At 42.3% G+C, this 20,041-nt stretch overlaps 1 protein-coding gene across 6 annotated transcripts in view; it reads right to left on the bottom strand.

Moving 5' to 3' along the window:
• Positions 1 to 14,756: 14,756 nt before the first annotated feature.
• Positions 14,757 to 20,041, bottom strand: part of LOC109890722 (equilibrative nucleoside transporter 1) — a 37,940-nt gene continuing 32,655 nt past the window's right edge. For 4 of the 6 annotated variants that reach the window (XM_031827816.1, XM_031827832.1, XM_031827836.1 and 1 more), the window contains 3 exons: positions 19,796 to 19,881; positions 16,570 to 16,769; positions 14,759 to 14,941 (listed from right to left, as the gene is read on the bottom strand). In XM_031827816.1, the coding sequence (XP_031683676.1) occupies positions 14,830 to 14,941; positions 16,570 to 16,769; positions 19,796 to 19,881 (398 nt within the window). In that variant the 3' untranslated portion in view covers positions 14,759 to 14,829. Of the gene's footprint in view, positions 14,942 to 16,569; positions 16,770 to 19,795; positions 19,882 to 20,041 lie in introns of all 6 variants that reach the window. The other 2 variants (XM_031827825.1, XM_031827809.1) reach the window with 1 other exon arrangement.

Below are 20,041 nucleotides of genomic sequence, written 5' to 3'. Positions count from 1 at the left end.
TGTTGGTTTATAAGAACATGATTGAGGAGCGATCCCTGTGGTAGCAGAGATTCAATCTCTTTTGACATAATGCTGTCACAGTTAGGTTTTGTAGGAGATTGGATTCCCATTCAAATACAATTTATTTATATAGCCCTTCTAACATCAGCTGATATATCAAAGTGCTGTACATAAACCCAGCCTAAAACCCCAAACAGCAAGCAATGCAGGTGTAGAAGCACAGTGGCTAGGAAAAACTCCCTAGAAAGGCCAAAACCTAGGAAGAAACCTAGAGAAGAACCAGGCTATGAGGGGTGGCCAGTCCTCTGCTGGCTGTGCCGGGTGGAGATTATGGCCAAGATGTTCAAATGTTCATAAATGACCAGCATGGTCAAATATTAATAATCACAGTAGTTGTCAAGGGTGCAACAAGTCAGCACCCTCGGGAGTATATGTCATTGAGAGTATCTCTACCGCTCCTGCTGTCTCCAGAGAGTTGAAAACAGCAGATCTGGAACAGGTAGCACGTCCGGTGAACAGGTCAGGGTTCCATAGCCGCAGGCAGAACAGTTTAAACTGGAGCAGCAGCACGGCCAGGTGGACTTGGGACAGCAAGGAGTCATCATGCCAGGTAGTCCTGAGGCATGGTCCTAGGGCTTAGGTCCTCCGAGAGAGAAAGAAAGAGAATTAGAGCGAGCATAATTACATTCACACAGGACACTGGATAAGACAGGAGAAATACTTCAGATATAACAGACTGACCCTAGCCCCCCGACACAAACTACTGCAGCATAAATACTGGAGGCTGAGACGGGAGGGGTCAGGAGACACTGTGGCCCCATCCAATGATACCCCCGGACAGGGCCAAACAGACAGGATATAACCCCACCCACTTTGCCAAAGTACAGCCCCCACACCACTAGAGGGATATCTTCAACCACCAACATACCATCCTGAGACAAGGCCGAGTATAGCCCACAAAGAGCTCCGCCACGGCACAACCCAAAGGGGGGGCGCCACCCCTGCGCAACCTGTAACGCTTCAGTGATCGATTGAATACAGCCTCCAGTTGAATATTGTTCTCTGTCTCAAAATCCACATCAGACATTTTAAAATCAGACGTCGTGGCACTTGGTATAACGCTACATGTATAGCTGCTCCCATAGGATCACCTGGCACATTTAGCCCTAAGCTAACCTGACGAGTTGGCCAGTGACTATTTCCTGTAACAAATTCCTATCAAGATCTTAGACTTTATATCCACCAACCAATGGCATTTCTTAAAATAGGTCAATTTGGCCACCAGTGGGATATTTTTATCCTCCAAATTCAAGGTTGACTTTTGTTCCACTTTGTAAATAAATGTAGTTTGCCAACATTGCATAGGTTACTTGCTACTAGTGCAAAATTCAAAAAGGCACATTTTCATATATGTGACAAAATCCCACATCAGTGTTTTTAAGGAAAAAATATAAATGAGGTCCTTACAGCATGCAAGTTTATTGTACATCGTAAAAGACGTAAAACACATTAAGCACGGGTTCAAGCTTGCACCGTGCCATGCTTTTTTGTTGAGGAAAAAACTGTTCAGTGCTGATGCTCGATTCAAATAACGCATATGTGACTAAGTGGATGATTATAATAATGCAAATAAAAGGTTGTACATGTACAGTAAGTGTGGACTACATAAGAAATTAAGTGGTCTTTTTGGTCTAAAGGTAACCTTATGCTATGTATATTCGTTATGTTAAGCCTATGTAAAATACAAATTAAGTGATCTTGAGAGACATTGATTCAGCTTGATCCAAACTTTGATCCGGCAGCACATAACCCACAGATAGAAGCTAGTTACCAGTATCTTTTCTACACCCCTGTGTAGCATATGGCGCATTTCCATTGAAGACCTTAGCTGTGTTTTACCCAAAAGGCTCAGACTGTGTCCATCTATGCATGCCATGGGCCATGGCTCTGTGTACTACTTAACTCATTTACATAACAATGGCTAACCTTAACACCTCACAAAGCAAAAGTCTTGAATGATGCAGATGTGGTTAATTCTGCTCGCCACGAGTCTTTAGTGTCACACTCCTGATGGAAACTTGGTACGGGAATGTGTTGATGTCTCACTCATAAAATCAGAGAACCGGGTTTTTGCAAGTAACCTTGAGTTCTCTTTCAATTATTCATTTTGACTTCTCAATAGTGGGATATGGCCAACTCCCGTATCGCACACGCTCTCTGAAGCCAGGCAGTCTTAATATCAACCCTCGGCGGTCCTGACACTAAGAACAGTGACGTCTCATCAGTAGAGCCTCATAAAAGTATGAGGTGATGCCCAACAAGCTGCTTTGCAAATCTCCTGCAAGGACATGCCATTGAACAGTGCCCAAGAGGTAGCCATACCTCTGGTGGAGTGAGCCCGTAGGCTATTGCTATTATATGCCGATATAATAGCTTCCACAATCCAATGTGATAACTGTGGACGAGCCCAGGACACAAAAGAGTTGGTTGCTCTTGTGCAATGCTCTCGTCCTATCCAAGTATATGCGCAACGCGCATACCGAACCCAAATGGTGTAACCGCTCCTCTTCCATAGAAAGGAAAGGTGGCGGGTGAAAAAGCCACAAGCTCCAAGATGAGACAATTGTATTTGACACTAACCTTGTGCATAAAGGCGGGGTTAGACAACAAGGTGACCTTGGAAAAGCCCTGGGCAAACTGCAGGCACGAATGGTAAACTGACAGTGCATGTAGCCACTTGCACATTTTGCAGAGGGAAGGGCAAACAGTAAAGCGGTCTTAATTAAGGGACAGATTATTTATCTCCATGCTTTCATCTCCAAAGGTTGCCGTGAATTAGCCCTAAGCACAATAGACAAATCCTATGATGTGGTTAAAGGCTTTTCAACTGGAAGTAAGCAATGTGCCCCCTTCATGACGGGGTGTTTTCCCACCGTGTTCTCGTCAAAGCCTATATGACAGGCCAAGATTACTCTAGATAAACCTTAACAGTGGAGAAAGCCTTCCCTCTGTTCGAGAGATCCTGCAAGAAGCATAAAATCTCAGATTCAGATCATTGGTATGGAATTATCACTTCTCAAAAACGCAGCACTTATTTTCATACAGTGAGCGTGTTAACGGGCCCTAGCACTCTGGATTGTCTCAATGGCTCCAAGAGGCAAGCCAGTCGCATCCAGATTTAACCTGTCAAGGAGTTAGCAAGGCTCGGTGTATAACAGGAGAGTGATCTCCTATATCCAGAGCTTGCTTTGCCATGGAGGGGCTACCAAGATGAGGGATAAGCCTTCTCCCTCACTCTGGCCAGAGTGGGAAGTTTGAGGCTGAGAGGAGGAACATCGTAAAGCAACGTCTTCGGCCAAGGGTGTGCCAGCGCATCCACCCACAGTGGTGCATCTCCTGCTAGTCTAAAAACAACAGATGCACGTTTTCTTGCTATGCGAAGACAGTATATCTCCCAGATCTGTTTCTCCACTTGGGGAAGTAGTCTCCAGTCCCTAAGATGGGGATTTCCTCTGGACAATAAGTCCGCTCCTACGTTCATTACGCCCAGAACTTGAGTCGTGGTTATGGACACTAGGTGTGCTCCACATAATAATCCTGAACGTATAGTCTGTGTAAGCGCAGGGAGCGAGTGCCATCCTGGCACTACCGTCGTATTGTCCATTCTGATCAAGACGTGACAATTCAGAAAGGGGAGGTAGAAAATGTTTCAGTGAAAGCAGCCCTGTCAGAAATTCTAGGTAATTTATGTGAGCAATGCGGAGTTGTGGGATCCATACTCTGTTTATTGCATTTCCCTTGTGAACTGCAATGGCATTACCCCCAGGGGAGTGCCATGAATGAAGATTGAGGGACTCTTCCAGAATGGAGAGCTGAGAGATGTGCGGAAGTTACCTCTATCTGGCGATGGAGACGATGCTGTGTACACAGGAGTTGGACAAACACCCCGCACAGGAAGTCTCTCATCCTCAGTGGGCCAAGGGGTACTACTGAGAATGTGGATGCCATCAACCGCAGCACTCGTAGGCACATCCTGAATGTGACTGACCACCCCCTACGGAAGAGGGAGAGACACTGTTGGAATAACTCAATGCGGTCTTCCGAGAGTGTTGCCTGGTGTATGAGTGATTTCACCATTACGCCTAGGTGGGGAGAGTCTGTGCTCCACCCGAGAGGAGGCAGGCCATGGAGTAAACTGTTGGCTGCCCCTCTCTGCCACAGGGGGCGTACCTGTGGGTACGAACTGTGGGTTCGATGCGCACTTTGTCGCTGGGGGCCTCCCACGCGAATTGGCCTATCCCTGCCACGAAGCCCTGGCTTGTGGTGGGATAGGCTGGGTAGCCCGATTTCCAGGTCTATGGGTCAGACAGAAGTTGAAGGCTTCGCCCTTCTACTTTTGAAGTTTGCATGGCAGCGACAGCCAGCCCAAACAGTTCCCTCAGCTCGACAGGAGAGTCAAGGAAATCTGCTTTCTCTGTCTGACAGGCTGGACAGGTTGAGCCACAGGGCCCTCTCCCCTTCCACTGCAAGGCTCATGTCATGGCCACAGCCTTCAATGGTGCCTCTGGAGACTCAGCGGTTAAGGTCTGTGACAAAACATCTCATCCCAAATGTCTGGGTTAGGCTTGCCAATCGATAGGAGACTGTGCACCTCCAACATCAAATCAGCCTGGTAAGCCAGTAGTAGGGATGTAATGTTCAACAACCATACAGAATGTGCAGGAGACATGTACACCTTTTGGGTGATAGACATGGAGAAGTAGTCTGCCTTAACAGGGAGAGAAGTGCCTGTCATTGACGAGGCACTGGGGTTGAGGTGGTTGGCCAGGTCCTCCATGTCTTTGACATTCATGTTGACAAAACGTTTGGTTTCCACCATGTAAACTGGGATGGCTGGGAGAAGTTCCCTGCCTGGGATGGTGCAAAAGGGAATCTTCCCCCCGTCGTACCAGTCCCTTTCTGCGTTGCCACCCCCCACGGGTTCGGGCCACTCTGTGTATGGTCGCTGCCCGTTTGAAGTCGTTAATGAGCAAATTTCTGTCATCTACCGTTGATGCCCTGTTTTCACCTCCTCGTCCTCTTCCTACTTGGCAGCCTGGAGGAGGTTGGACATACCCTTGCCATCGTCCTCATTGATGACTATTCTGGGGCCATGCCCTGAAAAAGTGGGTGAAGGTCCACGGGTTAGACATACAAGACGTGGGTTCACGAGGGCTCAAGTTAAGCGTGGCTACAAACCACATTGGGCTGCTCTGTGTACTCTCCGACGCAATGTGTTAGTAGCAAAAAGCCGGGGCCTTGCTTGTTGCCCCCTAGCTAGCCAGTTCTATTGCTCCAAAAAACAGCTAGTCCTTTAACAATGTGAACATAGTGAGCGTTCACCACGTGGGCTAATAGCCTAGCTAGTTAGCATTAGCTTCCTTTGGATAACTTTGTGCTATGTTGGTCTTGTGACGAACAAAAGTGCGATTCCTGACCGTGACATTAGGACAGTCGGTCTAGTCAACGGCGGTAGTGGTTAAAGCTAAATAAGAGTGAACTAGTAATTCTACCCTTCCAGGTAGAATAACCAGTTGGTAGGATAGCTAGCCTTGTTTCGTGATAGTCAGGTTAGTTTAGCCTTGCAGCTAAGCTAGCTAAGACTCTGCAGCTAGCCGTGTGGCACTAGCTACAAAAGGAGACAATGGAAGAAAAGCGGTGAAGCTAATTCTTACCCAAAGCGGAAACTTTTCCTTTTGGTAAAGTCACCCAACACAAAAGATGATAAACCCTGCGCTTGGCAGTGTAACTTTGACCGCACACCAGTGAACAGTTAGACAGGAAAACAGATCAAGTTCTACTGAGAAGAGTTAAGTATAACTCTTCTGTGAGGAAGAGGCACAAGAATGATCAGAGGGCAGGCGGGTGGCTCTTTTGCAGTGGTGGGCCGTCAGGGCCAGCAAGGCCTTCTCTGCTGGCCTAAACATCATCAGAATATAATATTTTTTAAATATATTTTCCCACAAATATGTATTAAAGTATTCCCCAGAGTAAGAGTTACACTCTTCATTTCATAGCTTTCCTCTTGGTTGCACTGCTTCCAGACCCAGGTTGAGATTTGGAGGGTGGTCTTTATGTTAGATCTTTTATCCAATCATATTCAGCCATCACGTGTTGCCAGGGGTCTAAAATCTGCCCCCAGGCCTTCAGAATCAACAGTGCGGGCGCTTGTAGCTTAAAGTGAATGGAACGGAAAATTTAGTGTCAACCAATCAGCTTTAGAGTTGGCTATTGTACGCCTGCGGGCTGGCTCCAGTGTTACACAGGAGCCAGCTAGCAGGATATAATTATAACGCCATTCTCAAGACAAACTTTTCAAGAAAAGTTAGACATTGTCAGGAGAGGTCGCCCGACGCCGACGCTACAGGCGGGAAAGGGGTTCGTTCGCCACTTTCAAAGTTCCAACTACGAGCGCTATCAATGGCTCACAGGCTCCGAGAAGCACTGCAAACTGTACTGCTGGGAATGCCTATTATTTGCAAGTGATCAATTTGGTGTTTGGAGCCACACTGGCTTTGGAAACCTGAGTTGTCTAACCAAGGCAGCAACGAGACACCAAAGTACAGCTGGGCACTTACAAGCAATGGTGCTTTTGAAAACTTTTGGGGACACCCGAGTGGATCTACAGCTCAACGAACAAGCGCGCAGGGCAACAAAGCTGCACAATGAAAAGGTATTGTACTCTTCCCCTGCAATTCTCTGAATAAAAAAAAAAGCAAAGAGTCCTCACTACGCACTAAAGCATCAAAGGTGTCAGTCTGCAAGAGGGACTCCAAGAAGCTCCTCATTACAAATATATTTAATCTTAACTTACAAGGTATTGGCTGCACTTCCCTTCACAACACACTATTACAATAAATGTAATTCTACATTTCAAAGGGAAAAAACGATCTCACCTGGGATTTGAACTTGCCGCAAACAGAGAAAATTACTAGGAGTAATGCTCACTGCTGAGCTATTGGTCCAGATGAAATTATGTGAATAGCAGATCGTGTCATTTGACTTCTGGACTTCTTCCCCCAAGAACGTTCTCATGGAAAAGTGTTCCATCACGTTTATCTACACCAACATTTATAAATGCCTGATGCAGAATTTGTAACCAGACATAATCACTGCCAAATGGTCAAGTAAGCATAGGGCTAAATGTTTCATGTTATGTACTGGGAACAGCTAACATGTAGCGTTGCATCACATGCAACGACATCAATGACCTAAGTTGGCTGATGCACATTTTGAGACAACGAAAAAGTGTATATTTTTCTAATGTTTGCAGGTATGGACCCACAAATATTCAGACCTAATGGCTTTTTCCTCATTTTTTACTTTACAACCTTATTCTAAAATGGATTACATTGTTTTTTTCCCCTCGTCAATCTACACACAATACCCCATAATGACAAAACAAAAACATTGTTTTTCTGTTTTTGCAAATGTATTAAAAATAAAACTGAAATATAACATTTACATAAGAATTCAGACCCTTTACTCAGTACTTTGTTGAAGCACCTTTGACAATGATTACAGCCTCGAGTCTTCTTTGGTATGACGCTACAAGCTTGGTACAACTGCACAGCTATTTTCAGATCTCTCCAGAGATGTTCTATCGGGTTCAATTCTGGGCTCTGGCTGGGCCACTCAAGGACATTCAGAGACTTGTCCCGAAGCCACTCCTGCGTTGTATTGGCTGTGTGCTTAGGGTCGCTGTCCCGTTGAAAAGTGAACCTTTGCCCCAGTCTGAGGTCCTGATCACTCTGGAGCAGGTTTTCATCAAAGATCTCTCTGTACTTTGCTCAGTTCATCTTTGCCTCGATCCTGACTAGTCTCCCAGTTCCTGCCATTGAAAAACATCCCCACAGCATCATGTTGCCACCACCATGCATCACTGTAGGGATGGTGCCAGGTTTCCTCCAGACAAGGTTCTCTGGTTTGATGAAACCAAGATTGAACTCTTTGACCTGTATGCCAAACGTCACAAACCTTGTTTCTCATGGTCCGAGAGTCCTCAAGAAGCATTTTTGCAAACTCCAAGTGGGCTGTCATGTGCCTTTTACTGAGGAGTGGTTACTGTCTGGCAACTCTACCATAAAGACATCATTGTTGTAGTGCTGCAAAGATGGTTGCCCTTCTGGAAGGTTATCCCATCTCCACAGAGGAACTCTGGAGCTCTGTCAGAGTGACCATTGGGTTCTTTGTCACCTCTCTGACCAAGGCCTTTCTCCCCCGAATGCTCAGTTTGGCCGGGCGGCCAGCTCTAGGAAGAGTCTTGGTGGTTCCGAACTTCTTCCATTTAAGAACGATGGAGACCAATGTGTTCTTGGGGACCTTCAATGCTGCAGAAATGTTTTGGTACCCTTCCCCAGATCTGTGCCTCGACACAATCCTGTCTCGGAGCTCGACGGACAATTCCTTTGACCTCATAGCTTGGTTTTTGCTCTGACATGCACTGTCAACAGTGGGACCTTATATAGACAGGTGTGTGCCTTTCTAAATCATGTCCAATCAATCGAATTTACCACTGGTGGACTCCAATGAAGTTGTAGAAACATCTCAAGGATGATCAATGGAAACAGGATGCACCTGAGCTCATTTTTAAGTCATATAGCAAAGGGTCTGAATACTTATGTAAATAAGGTATCTGTTTATTTTTAATACATTTGCAAAAATGTCTAAGAACCTGTTTTTGCTTTGTCATTATGGGGTGTTGTGTGTAGATTGATGAGGAAAAAATGATTGAATCCATTTTAGAATAAGGTTGTAACGTAAGAAAATGTGGAAGGGAAGCCAGGCTTCCCCCCAAAAAATGGCTTTCGTCTCGCTGTGTTTCATAATTTTCCTTCAATACGCTAGAAGCTGAATGTATCTCACTGGAGAAAGTGCTGTCTGGTCCACTATCTGGTGCTGCCTGGTCCAAAAGAATATGACATTGTTGCAGCCAGTAGCATTGACTACAAGGGAAGCAAGTGAGCATTCGGCCTCATTGATTTAAAAAAAAGAAGTATAAAATAGACAATCAGCATTGAGCCAAACTGAGGCAGCTCAACTCTGAATGGTCCTGGTGCACCACAAAAAAAAGTGTAAAGGGAAGCAACTTGAATTGTTGTATCTCATTGTGTTGTTGTCTTCCAGTGGCTAGCTAAAATTGTCCCTTTCCTAAATTAGCCATGGATAGATATAGGATTTGGAATAGTAGTTTTAATTAATTCTCACTACTGGCCAATGATTATAATGGCAATTCTGATCCAATCCGTTAAATAATAAATGCTTGCCCCCGGGCCTGAGAGGATGTAAGTTCAATATATAGCTAGATGTAGATGGCTAATGTTAACTAGCTAACGTTGCCCATGAAAGGAAGTTAGTCTAGCGAGCAAGCATTTGAGCCAGGTAGTCTAAGACAACAAAAAATAAAAGTGCGTAGTGAGGACCGTTTCATCTACAGGAAAGAGATGAGGATGGCATTGGCGTTTCTCTACAATAGGGGGAGTCTCCATGTTTCTTCTACTTGCATGAATGCACACGTACGCACACACACTCAGAACCATGGACATCCACATCATATGTATCTTACGTTGATTGGACTAAATCGTTTTTGGTATCTTTTAGTTGTCGCTGTATTAGACTAAGCATAAGTTATTTGATAGCATTGAAATGGTGCTGGTATAGTGGAGGCAGCTCCTGTTTTCTTTGTGACTTGCGGTACCTCTACGTGGTTTTAAATCAATAGCTGTTTAGTGGTCTGAAAATGTTGGAAACATTAACTTGCTTATAAGCGTTGTGGACTTTACTGGACAGAGCTTGCTCTCTGGTTTTGTGATGAAACAAAGGTGTGGTTGAATTTATTCGGCCTTTAGGCAAACATATCACGGGCATAGGGCAGATGAACTAACAGGTTATTTAACAGAAGTCCAACGGCACGTTCTGATAACCAACCATTACATGTGTTGGTTATTTCTTAAACGTCTAAGCCATTTTATCAGATATTTGATAAAATATTTAATTTGGCCTTTACTACTATAGCCTGTAGAAAAGCATTGAATAACACGTTAAAAAGACAGTAAAAAATGTAATCAAAAGGAATAAAGTTATGAGATGTCTGTTATCTAGGAGATGCAAGAAAGATCAGGAAATATATACAGTACGAGCCAAAAGTTTGGACACCTACTCATTCAAGGCTTTTTCTTTATTTGAACTATTTTCTACATTGTAGAATAATAGTGAACACATCAAAACTATGAGGTAACACACATGGAATCATGTAGTAATCAAAAAAGTGTTCATCAAATCCAAATCTACTTCTGATTTTATATTCTTCAAAGTAGCCACCCTTAATCTTGATGACAGCTTTGCATACTCTTGGTATTGTCAACCAGCTTCACATGCGGAGTTCCCACATGCGGAGCACTTGTTGGCTGCTTTTCCTTCACTCTGTGGTCCAACTCATCCCAAACCATCTCAATTGGGTTGAGGTTGGGTGATTGTGGAGGAGAGGTCATCTGATGCAGCACTACATCACTCTCCTTCTAAGTCAAATACCTCTTACACAGCCTGGAGTTGTGTTGGGTCATTGTCCTGTTGAAAAACAAATGATAGTTCCACTAAATGCAAACCAGACGGATGACATACCAATGCAGAATTCTGAGGTAGCCATGCTGGTTAAGTGCGCCTTGAATTCTAAATAAACCACAGTGTCACCAGCAAAGCACCCCCATACCTCCATAGTTCACAGTGGGAACCATACATGCGGAGATCATCCGTTCACCTACTTTGCGTTTCACAAAGACACGCCGATTGTAACCAAAAATCTCAAAATTTGACTCATCAGACCAAAGGACAGATTTCCACCTGTCTAATATCCATTGCTTGTGTTTCTTGGCCCAAGCAAGTTTCTTCTTCTCATTGGTGTGCTTTAGTAGTGATGTCTTTGCAGCAATTCGACCATGAAGGCCTGATTCACGCCTACTCCTCTGAACAGTTGATGTTGAGATGTGTCTGTTACTTGAACTCTGTAAATGATTTATTTTGGCTGCAATTTCCGAGGCTGGTAATTCTAATGAACTTATCCTCTGCAGCAGAGGTAACTCTGGGTCTTCCTTTCCTGTGGCGGTCCTCATGAGAGACAGTTTCATCATAGGGCTTGATGTTTTTTTGCGACCACATTTCAAAGTTCTTCATTTTCTGTATTGACTGACCTTCATGTCTTAAAGTAATGATGGAGTGTTGTTTATCTTTGCTTATTTGAGCTGTTCTTGACATAATCTGTACTTAGTCTTTAACCATATAGGGTTATCTTCTGTATACCACTTCTACCTTGTCACAACACAACTGATTGGCTCAAACGCATTAAGAAGGAAATAAATTCCACAAATTAACTTTTAACAATGCACACTTGTTAATTGAAATGCATTCCAAGTGACTACCTCATGAAGCTGGTTGAGAGAATGCCAATAGTGTGCAACGCTGTCATCAAGGCAAATGGTGACTACTATGATGAATCTCAAATATAAAATATAGTTTGATTTGTTTAACACTTTTATGGCTACTATGTGATTCCATATGTGTTATTTCATATTTTTGAAGTCTTCACTATTATTCTACAAATATAGAAAAAGGTGTGTCCAAACTTTTGACTGGTACTGTATATATTTTTTACAGATATTTAACCCCTTATTTTTGTTGGCAAAAATGACCTCTGTACTTCCATTCAATTGTATGGGTTACGAGTCCCTAGGAGAGGGGGTGACCTTGATAATTCATTGTTAAAACGAGAGGCTGCCTGGATCTTTAATTTAAAGACCCTTGCACCCTTCGGTCTCAACGTAGACTTTGATCTTAAGCCATTCTTGTGATTATTGTGACTTTGCCATTGTAATTGTTTGTAAACTTGTGTAGTCAAATTAATCTATGATCGTATGCTATCCATTTGTTGTTTATATGCTGTTCTTTGTATGACATTTTAATATTTGATTATTAACCAATGATATTAGGCCACTCTTGGCCATGATTACAGACACCTGTGTCTTTTGACACTATATAAACAAGTCATCCCGCAGTGTTTGTGATTATACCCTGATGAAGACAGCTTGGCTGTCGAAACGTTGGTATTACATTTTTGCATCTGAGCTCCTAGAGTGTGTGGCTCTCTTTTATTTTCAACTGTATTGTATACAAACACTGCTTCCAGCTGCTCCATTGCGGCAATTCTAAATATTTCTTCAGTCATTCAAATCCTCCTACTGCAGAATTATTTTCCTCCTATGACGAAACGGGTCAAATTAAGATCCAACATCTGTAAATTGCCAGAAATGTGATGCCCAATTCTATATAAACTCGTAGGCAATGTTGCACTGTAAATCTGGTCATTATAAGACGCGTGGAGCTTGCATTTCACATACACAAATAACTCTTACAGATCTTCTGAAGTGTCAGGTATAGGGAGCAGGGTTTGAGGTCTTGAGCAATGTTGCCAAGTGTTCAGCCTACAACTCAGCTTACAAAACTACGTAAGTAATGAAAAACACTGAACCCCTGATTGTCATCCTTATCGTGCATCTCCACATAAATACTGCTCATGAAATATGCACTCAACATACAGTTTAATTGGTGATTGGGAAATCCTGAGGTATTTCTCAGGGTTAAGATGGCAAGAGGATCATGACTGTGAGCAATAGCAGAAATTCATCATGTACTCTGAAGTAGGTAATCTGCATAGGGGAATATTGATGTTTCTATTTGCAGACAGAAAGAGTACAGTGAAAAAGTAGCATTGGAGCAAACATTGAACTATGTTGTGAACTAAGGAAATATGTTGTGAATTAGAAATGTGCATCCAAGGCTTATCCCTCTGATGAACGTACCAATTCTATGCCTCTGAGACCACATCCCACATGAAGCCACTTAATATGTTGATAGCCAGTGGATGATATAATCTTTTCTGATTCCATATTTATTAGTACACACTTTCCTAGAGCATTCAATAATATTTATACTAATATTTCCGTGCCATCTGCATTAAAGTTTTATTAAAGACTCTTCACATATTAAAAACCTGGAAAAATACACATGGTTCCATTTTTAATTTACAAAGTAAATTTTTTTAATGAATAAATGATTGCAAAATATAATCTTTGAGTTTCATTTAAGTTACCTTTATCTGCCAATAGTGTTGAAGTGAAGATTACATATCCATCTGTCCAAATATTTACAAAAACAATACTACTTTCCAGGGGATGTACTTACTTTTTCACATGACTGTATGTACATTAGGACATAACATTTAAGTGATACCGCGCTAGGTATAGTTTCAAGATATTGTTCCTCATCTCCTGCTACTGTAAAGTAGGCTTTTAAAGGCTGCTAATCATACTGTCATAATTTAAAGTAAAACCATACTGTTTTTGTGACACTCCATTAAGACATTAACAATACACTACCGTAAGCAACGTTTTAAAAAATCATGGCAATATGGCAGTTTGCAACGACAGTCATTGTAACAAAGCTCTTTGTGTAATTTCTTAACAAAAATGGAGGCTGTCAAAATGACCATGGCCTGGAGCTGATTTGGCTTTGTCCATGTTTTTGTCAGCTCGTTAGGGCACATGACTAAAGGTAGACTCAGTGAGATGACGTTGCATGCCCAAAGTAAACACTATATCAGGTACATTTACACAACAACTAAGAGTGTTGATGGACAAGGCTAAAATGATTTTGTTTTGACCCCGCAGCTGTTTTGGTCCCATTGTGGCAGAGCGATGTGCCCCCATGCACATGCGCAGATACCACAGAAGGCTGTGAGAGGAGCTATAGTAGGACGGGATGAAACGGTATCCAACCACATGTTTGACTCCCATCTATTCCTTTCCAGCCATTACAATGAGCCAGTCCTCCTATAGGTCCTCCCACTGGCAGATTCATGCTCATCTCAATATCTGCCGTGCTGCTCGTTGCAATGTTATCTCGCTGAGTCGATCTCACTGCACTTCACTTTCTTGTAGGGATTGTGTTATTCATGATTACACTGTATATTGCACTCATACTGATTAAATATATTTGCCAATAAATGGCAGTTAATATAGCCATAAATTGTGTTTGCTTCGTATTGAGCTAATTCTTTAAAATTTCACATTTATTTAACTAGGCAAGTCAGTTAAGAACAAATTCTTATTTTCAATGAGGGCCAAGGAACAGTGAGTTAACTGCCTTGTTCAGGGGCAGAATGACAGATTTTTACCTTACCAGCTCGGGGATTCAATCTTGCAACGTTTCGGTTACTAGTCCAATGTTCTAACCACTAGGCTCCCTGCCACCCCATGTCTTCTTAAGGATTCATGGCTTCATAAGGATTCAAATTGGAATACTACAGAATCAAAAAGGGAAGCACTGAATTGCATGTGATCTCCCATGAATAGTAGGAACCTGTAGATGCCTAATTTCACAAATGCTCTACTTAATTCAGTTTTGGTTAGTTTGGTAGCTTTCAAACAAAAGAATCCTCACACTACCGGCTGTTAAAGGTAATGTTCCTGTGTTCACGGAGACCGCATTCACGGTAAACGCTGTATATGTCGGTACAATCGGAAAATGACCTTTAAATAGCGCATAGCCAACAAAGTGCTATCGGATTGAATCCTGGTCTTGAGCTGCTTACCACCTTCCATTATTTGGAAGACCAGATTTGAGGTGAATCAGTATCGTTTGTTTAAAAAATAAACAAATACATTTCAGACAATTTGTTACAATGCAAGTTTTATAGGTCAATTTGGGGTTTTGGGGTCATGTTCTCTACAGGGCGCCATTTTAGACCAGGCCTCTGAAGAGGAATGAGAGGGACGCTCCCAGAGCCAAACCCAGGGACATGAAGAAGGCCATAATGGCTCCAGCTGTCTCAGCTTCATGAGCAGCAACTTTTCTGTGGAGAGAGAGAATGACAGCCGATCAGGTGTGGTAAGATTTTAGGTGCAACCTCATTTCTGTCAACCTGGGAGACATTTTTCTCTCGTAATGACATGCAACGTGAGTAAACTAACCATAACATTTTAAATAGACAGGAGTTCCAAAAACTAAATAAAAGCAATTTTTCTCAGTTCCACGCTATGAGCAGTTAATGCCTTTTTGCTTGGTTGTCCTTCTAACAGTCATTGTGACTTCAATAATTATCACCCTATTTCTAAACTTTATTTGCCTAGCTAAAATGTTTGAATCCTTGACTAATGCTCTGCCAAGATCTCTCTTTACTTCAAAATCTATTCTAAATGTGCATCAGACCAGGGCATAGCACCTTCTCGACAGCATCACTGGTTTTAAATGATGGAGTAAATTGTTTGGATAGGAAGAAACAGTGTGCTGCTCTATTCATTGACTTGTCTAAAGCGTTCAACACTGTCGACCGATCTTTACACATTCAAAAAGGTTGTCTGAAATTGTCCTGGATCAGGTGACTGGAAATTGGTTTATGGTGCCCACATTGAGCGTGTCCCTGCTTATAAATATCTGGGCATCTGGATTGACAAAAATGAATCTTTTAAAAAGCATATGATTGAGTTGAGAATAAAGTTGAGAATAAAAATGGGCTTCTTCTTTAGAAATAGATAATGCCTCTTTCTGAACAGCAGAAAGCAGATCATTCAGTCAACTTTCCTGCAATTGCTAGAATACAGTGACACCATTTATACGACTGCAGGTGCCACTACACTGAAACCATTAAATTCAGTTTACCACACCACACTTCACTTTATTACAGGTGACAGGTTCAGTACACATCATTGCATTCTATTGCAGAAAGTAAGCTGGCCGTCTCGTAGATCGATACACTGCTCTCTTTTTGTTTATATAGCCTTCTTGCACAAACGTCCACCGTACCATACTTCACTGTTCAATTATACGAGTCACCAGACCTGATCACAGGGATGGCTAACTCCAGAGGTCCCGTTGATCTCTACAGAACTGGGGAAATTAGCATTGTTATTTTGCACCCTGTGTATGGAATGATCTGCAGAACTCTGCACCCTGGTGCTCCGTTACCTCTAGGGCAGTTCAATTTAGTAAGATGTTTTATTGTCACATACACCAGATAGGTGGAGTGAAATGTGTTGTTTTACAGGGTCAGCCATAGTAATGCAGCACCCCTGGAGCAAATAAGGGTTGAGTGCCTTGCTCAAAGGAATATCGACATATTTTTGACCTTGTCGGCTTGGCTATTCAAACCAGCGACCTTTCAGTTACTGCTCTAACCGCTAGGCTACCTGCTCCTTGTTGAGGAATGTGATTACTTTTCTTAAATTGATTGTAAATATTATGTTATTAATACGTTGTGTTTGTATATTTTGTATAATTTGTGTACTTTCAAAATAGGCCTAGGTCTCAATGGGATTTCTCTGTTAATAAAGAAATGTTGTATTTTTACTAATTCCATCTATGTCAAATTTTAGTTAGCAAATGGTTAGTTTGCTCACAGCGTGAGTCATTGTGAGAGTAAAATGTTGCCCGATACCTTGAAAGTTGATCTATTTGGGTTTGTGCCCAGGCAAGAGGTCTTACTTGGGCCCAAAGCACATGCAAAGGCTGGCCAGGTATCCATTGGAAAAGGCAAAGACTATCATGAAGACGATGAACCAGGCGTCGTGTTCAAAGAAGATAGGCAGGTTGTAGCGGGGCTGAACATTGCACAGCATGAAGAGCGGCACGAAGATCACACGGGCCACCAGAAGAATGGGCACCAGTTTGCTGTCCTTCCCAGGCTGAAAGTAGAGGGATGCCAGACACACCACATTCACATTCAATGAAAAGCACTCAAGTGCATGTTCAATAAAACATTGCTGCTGTGTATGTTTTAAGCCGGTCACCACAAGATAAGGTAGTTATTTATATCTATTTATTTATTTATCTGAAATTCAGGGTAGTTCAGTGTTGACCTGTATTTTTTTCTCAGATGGTAAATTTACCACGTCAGTAAAGGCTTATGGGTTACCTTTATTGTTCTGATTCTTCAACATCACATATTTTGTTTGCAAAATCAAGTATATTTATCTTCAGGGGATTTCTTTTTTTTGTGGGGGGGTGGGGCAGTAAGCAGCTGATGAATAGTACGTTAGTCTAGTCCCTTCTATACTAATGACCATGGGTCCTGTCCTGATCTTGTCACAATTCTGATTGTCCTCTGCACCTGTTATTAAATTATGTTTCTTATCCTCAGATCCTCAAAAAGTTCTACATCTGCACCGTTGACTGGCTGCATCACCGCTTGGTACGGCAACCGCAAGGCATTCTACTGCAAGGCGCTACAGAGAGTGGTGAGTACGGCCCAGTACATCTCTGGGGCCGAGCTCACTGCCATCAAGGATCTCTATACCAGGAGGTGTCAAAGGAAGGCCAAACAATTGTCAAAGACTCCAGCCACCCAAACAATAGACTGTTTTCTCCGCTACTGCAAGAGGCCCTAGTGCACCAAGTCCAAAACCAACAAGACCTTGAACAGCTTCTACCCCAAAGCCATAAGACTGCTAAACAAGACTGCTAAATAGCTAATCAAATGGCTACCCGGACCACCTGCATTGACCCTTTTTTCACTAACGTTTGCACAGACACTGGACTCTACCCACATCCTCGCACATACTGACACCCCAACACACACATACACTACATATGCCCCCCCCCCGACACACACACACTCACTTTCACACCCACAACATACTCTGTTGCCTCTGTCTATTATATATCCTGTTGCCTAGTCACTTTACACCTTCCTATATGTACATAGCTACCTCAATTAACTTGGTACTTGTACTCCCTGTATATAGCCATGTTATTTTTACTCATTATTGTTATTCACTGTCTATTTATTCCTGGTGTACATATTTATAAAAAAATAAGTGTATCTTTAACTCTGTATTATTGTAAAAGGACCCGTAAGTAAGCATTTCACTGTTAGTCTACACCTGTTGTTTATGAAGCATGTGACAAATAACATTTCATTTCTATCCATCCACTGTGACATTTGCAACATTCATTTGACATGCAATATCGACCGTCCCATAGAGAATGAATGTGTTGGGACGGAACACGCAGCTTTTCTCAGACAGTCGAAATCACGAATCAGCATTATTTTTATGGATATATTCAAATAAATGTCAATAGAAAAACTGGTCGATTTTTTTTAACAATCTGTCACAACCCGACCGTTGCTGAGATGCACAACCCGACCGTTGCTGAGGTGCACGAGATGAAGAGTAGAACTGAATTGAAAAGGAATCTCAGCACACTCAAGATCAATGCACAATTTTAAATGTATTTAGGCTTAGCTTAGGGTCGTCGGACTTTCATCGGAGGATACAAAAACACACAATGACTATCACACAATGATAGGCAACGTGCGTTAATGCAATTAGATGTGATGAGCAACACCCGTGTACAACAAACACCAGGATGCACATCAGTAATCAATTATCTCAGAAAAGGTGTGACTTATTTGAGAGTTTATATTGTCTATATGTGGCATCTGTCAGTGTGTTTTTATATGCTCTGATGAAGGTTTGACGACTGAAAACTCAGCCTAAATATATTGACAATTGTGCGTTGATCCTCAGTGTGCGGAGATTCCTTTTCATTTACAAAAAACATGTCAAACAAAACGAAATGCAGCTAGTTTGAGGTCTTTCCCGCTTCAGTTTGAAGTGATTGTGTTAGCTGTAGTAGTTCGCGAGCTAACAAAGGGGAAGAGCCTCCATAGAAAACCTTATTGTTTGACGTAGCAACCTTCTAATCAAACTAACGACCAGTCGGATTGGCTGGCAACGATGTCATTCAAACGAATGACCAGTCGGCATAGCTGGCAACAATGCAAATCGAACGAACTACCAGTGGGTATGGGTAGCAACCTCTGGACTATATCTTCGTGGAAGTAATATGTATAAACAACATTTTTAATGAAAATCGTATAATTATTTTAATATGTTGGTAACCGTTGTATAAAAGTGATAATAGCTTTGAAGCCGTGGTATAGAGAATTTATTGGCAAGGTTTGCTGGCCCTCGACTTCATCTCGGGCCTAACACCTGTGTCTGGTTACAGGATCCAGGGAACACAGGTTCCTACTACACTGTAGGACCATTTGAAAAACAATTGAGGGGTTTTGGACACCTTATTGGTCCGTTATGTCACATGCTTCTGTCTATAACAGAATGGGTGCTTCCCCATTATTTAGATCATCTTTGCTACCACCGATTTTTGGAACGATATATCTATGGACAACTGCAAAAGTGTTGCTACTGCTCTCAAAAACATTGCTGCCCTGAATGTAGCTGGTGCTATCGACAAAGCTATGTGGGCAAAAGTTTAAGTAGAGAGAACTTTCTGGAGGAAAATACAATGCTGATATAAAGAGATGAGCGTGGCTAAGGCTTAAGAGGGAGTGAACGATGCTGAATGGGTGGAAACAAGGGTGAGCTCTATAACAGGTATGAAAATCTCTACAAAATCTTTCAAGGGCATTTTCTCCTATTTGTCTCCTGGTTTTACAGGTTTATCAACTTTCAAAGCAGCATAACTTTCCCTTGGGTCACATATAGGCTATCCTCCAAACCAAGGCTTCTAGGACATTATCACGTAATTGTGTGTGGAGAGCTAAATGTAATCCAGACCTGTAAACTGGAATCCTTAGTTCACAATATGAAAAACTTGAATTCGAATCAGTTAGTTTCAGGCCTTTCTGTTAAAACCGACCAATTTCTTTCACTCTATTTACAAGTGTTTTGTTTTGGTGACTTACCCACATACACACAGCAGTAAGGCTTCTCCCAACCCAGTCGCTGAGGTTGAAGAGCAGGAAACAACACACGGGGATGAAGTACAGCTCTGAGACGAGAGAGCAATGTACAGTAAGACACCATATCTGTTCATTTGTGTTTCATTGGTTGTGAATGACTGAATATGATCATGTTGTAAATGCTGGCAAAATGACAAGTCATATACTCTAATATGGACTCATAAACCGTGCTCTTATCATAGATAGATA

This window comes from Oncorhynchus kisutch, linkage group LG1 (genome assembly GCF_002021735.2).
Source record: "Oncorhynchus kisutch isolate 150728-3 linkage group LG1, Okis_V2, whole genome shotgun sequence".
Classification (NCBI taxonomy): domain Eukaryota; kingdom Metazoa; phylum Chordata; class Actinopteri; order Salmoniformes; family Salmonidae; genus Oncorhynchus; species Oncorhynchus kisutch.
Note: the sequence above shows the minus strand (reverse complement) of the source record. Positions and strands in the feature narration are given on the sequence as shown.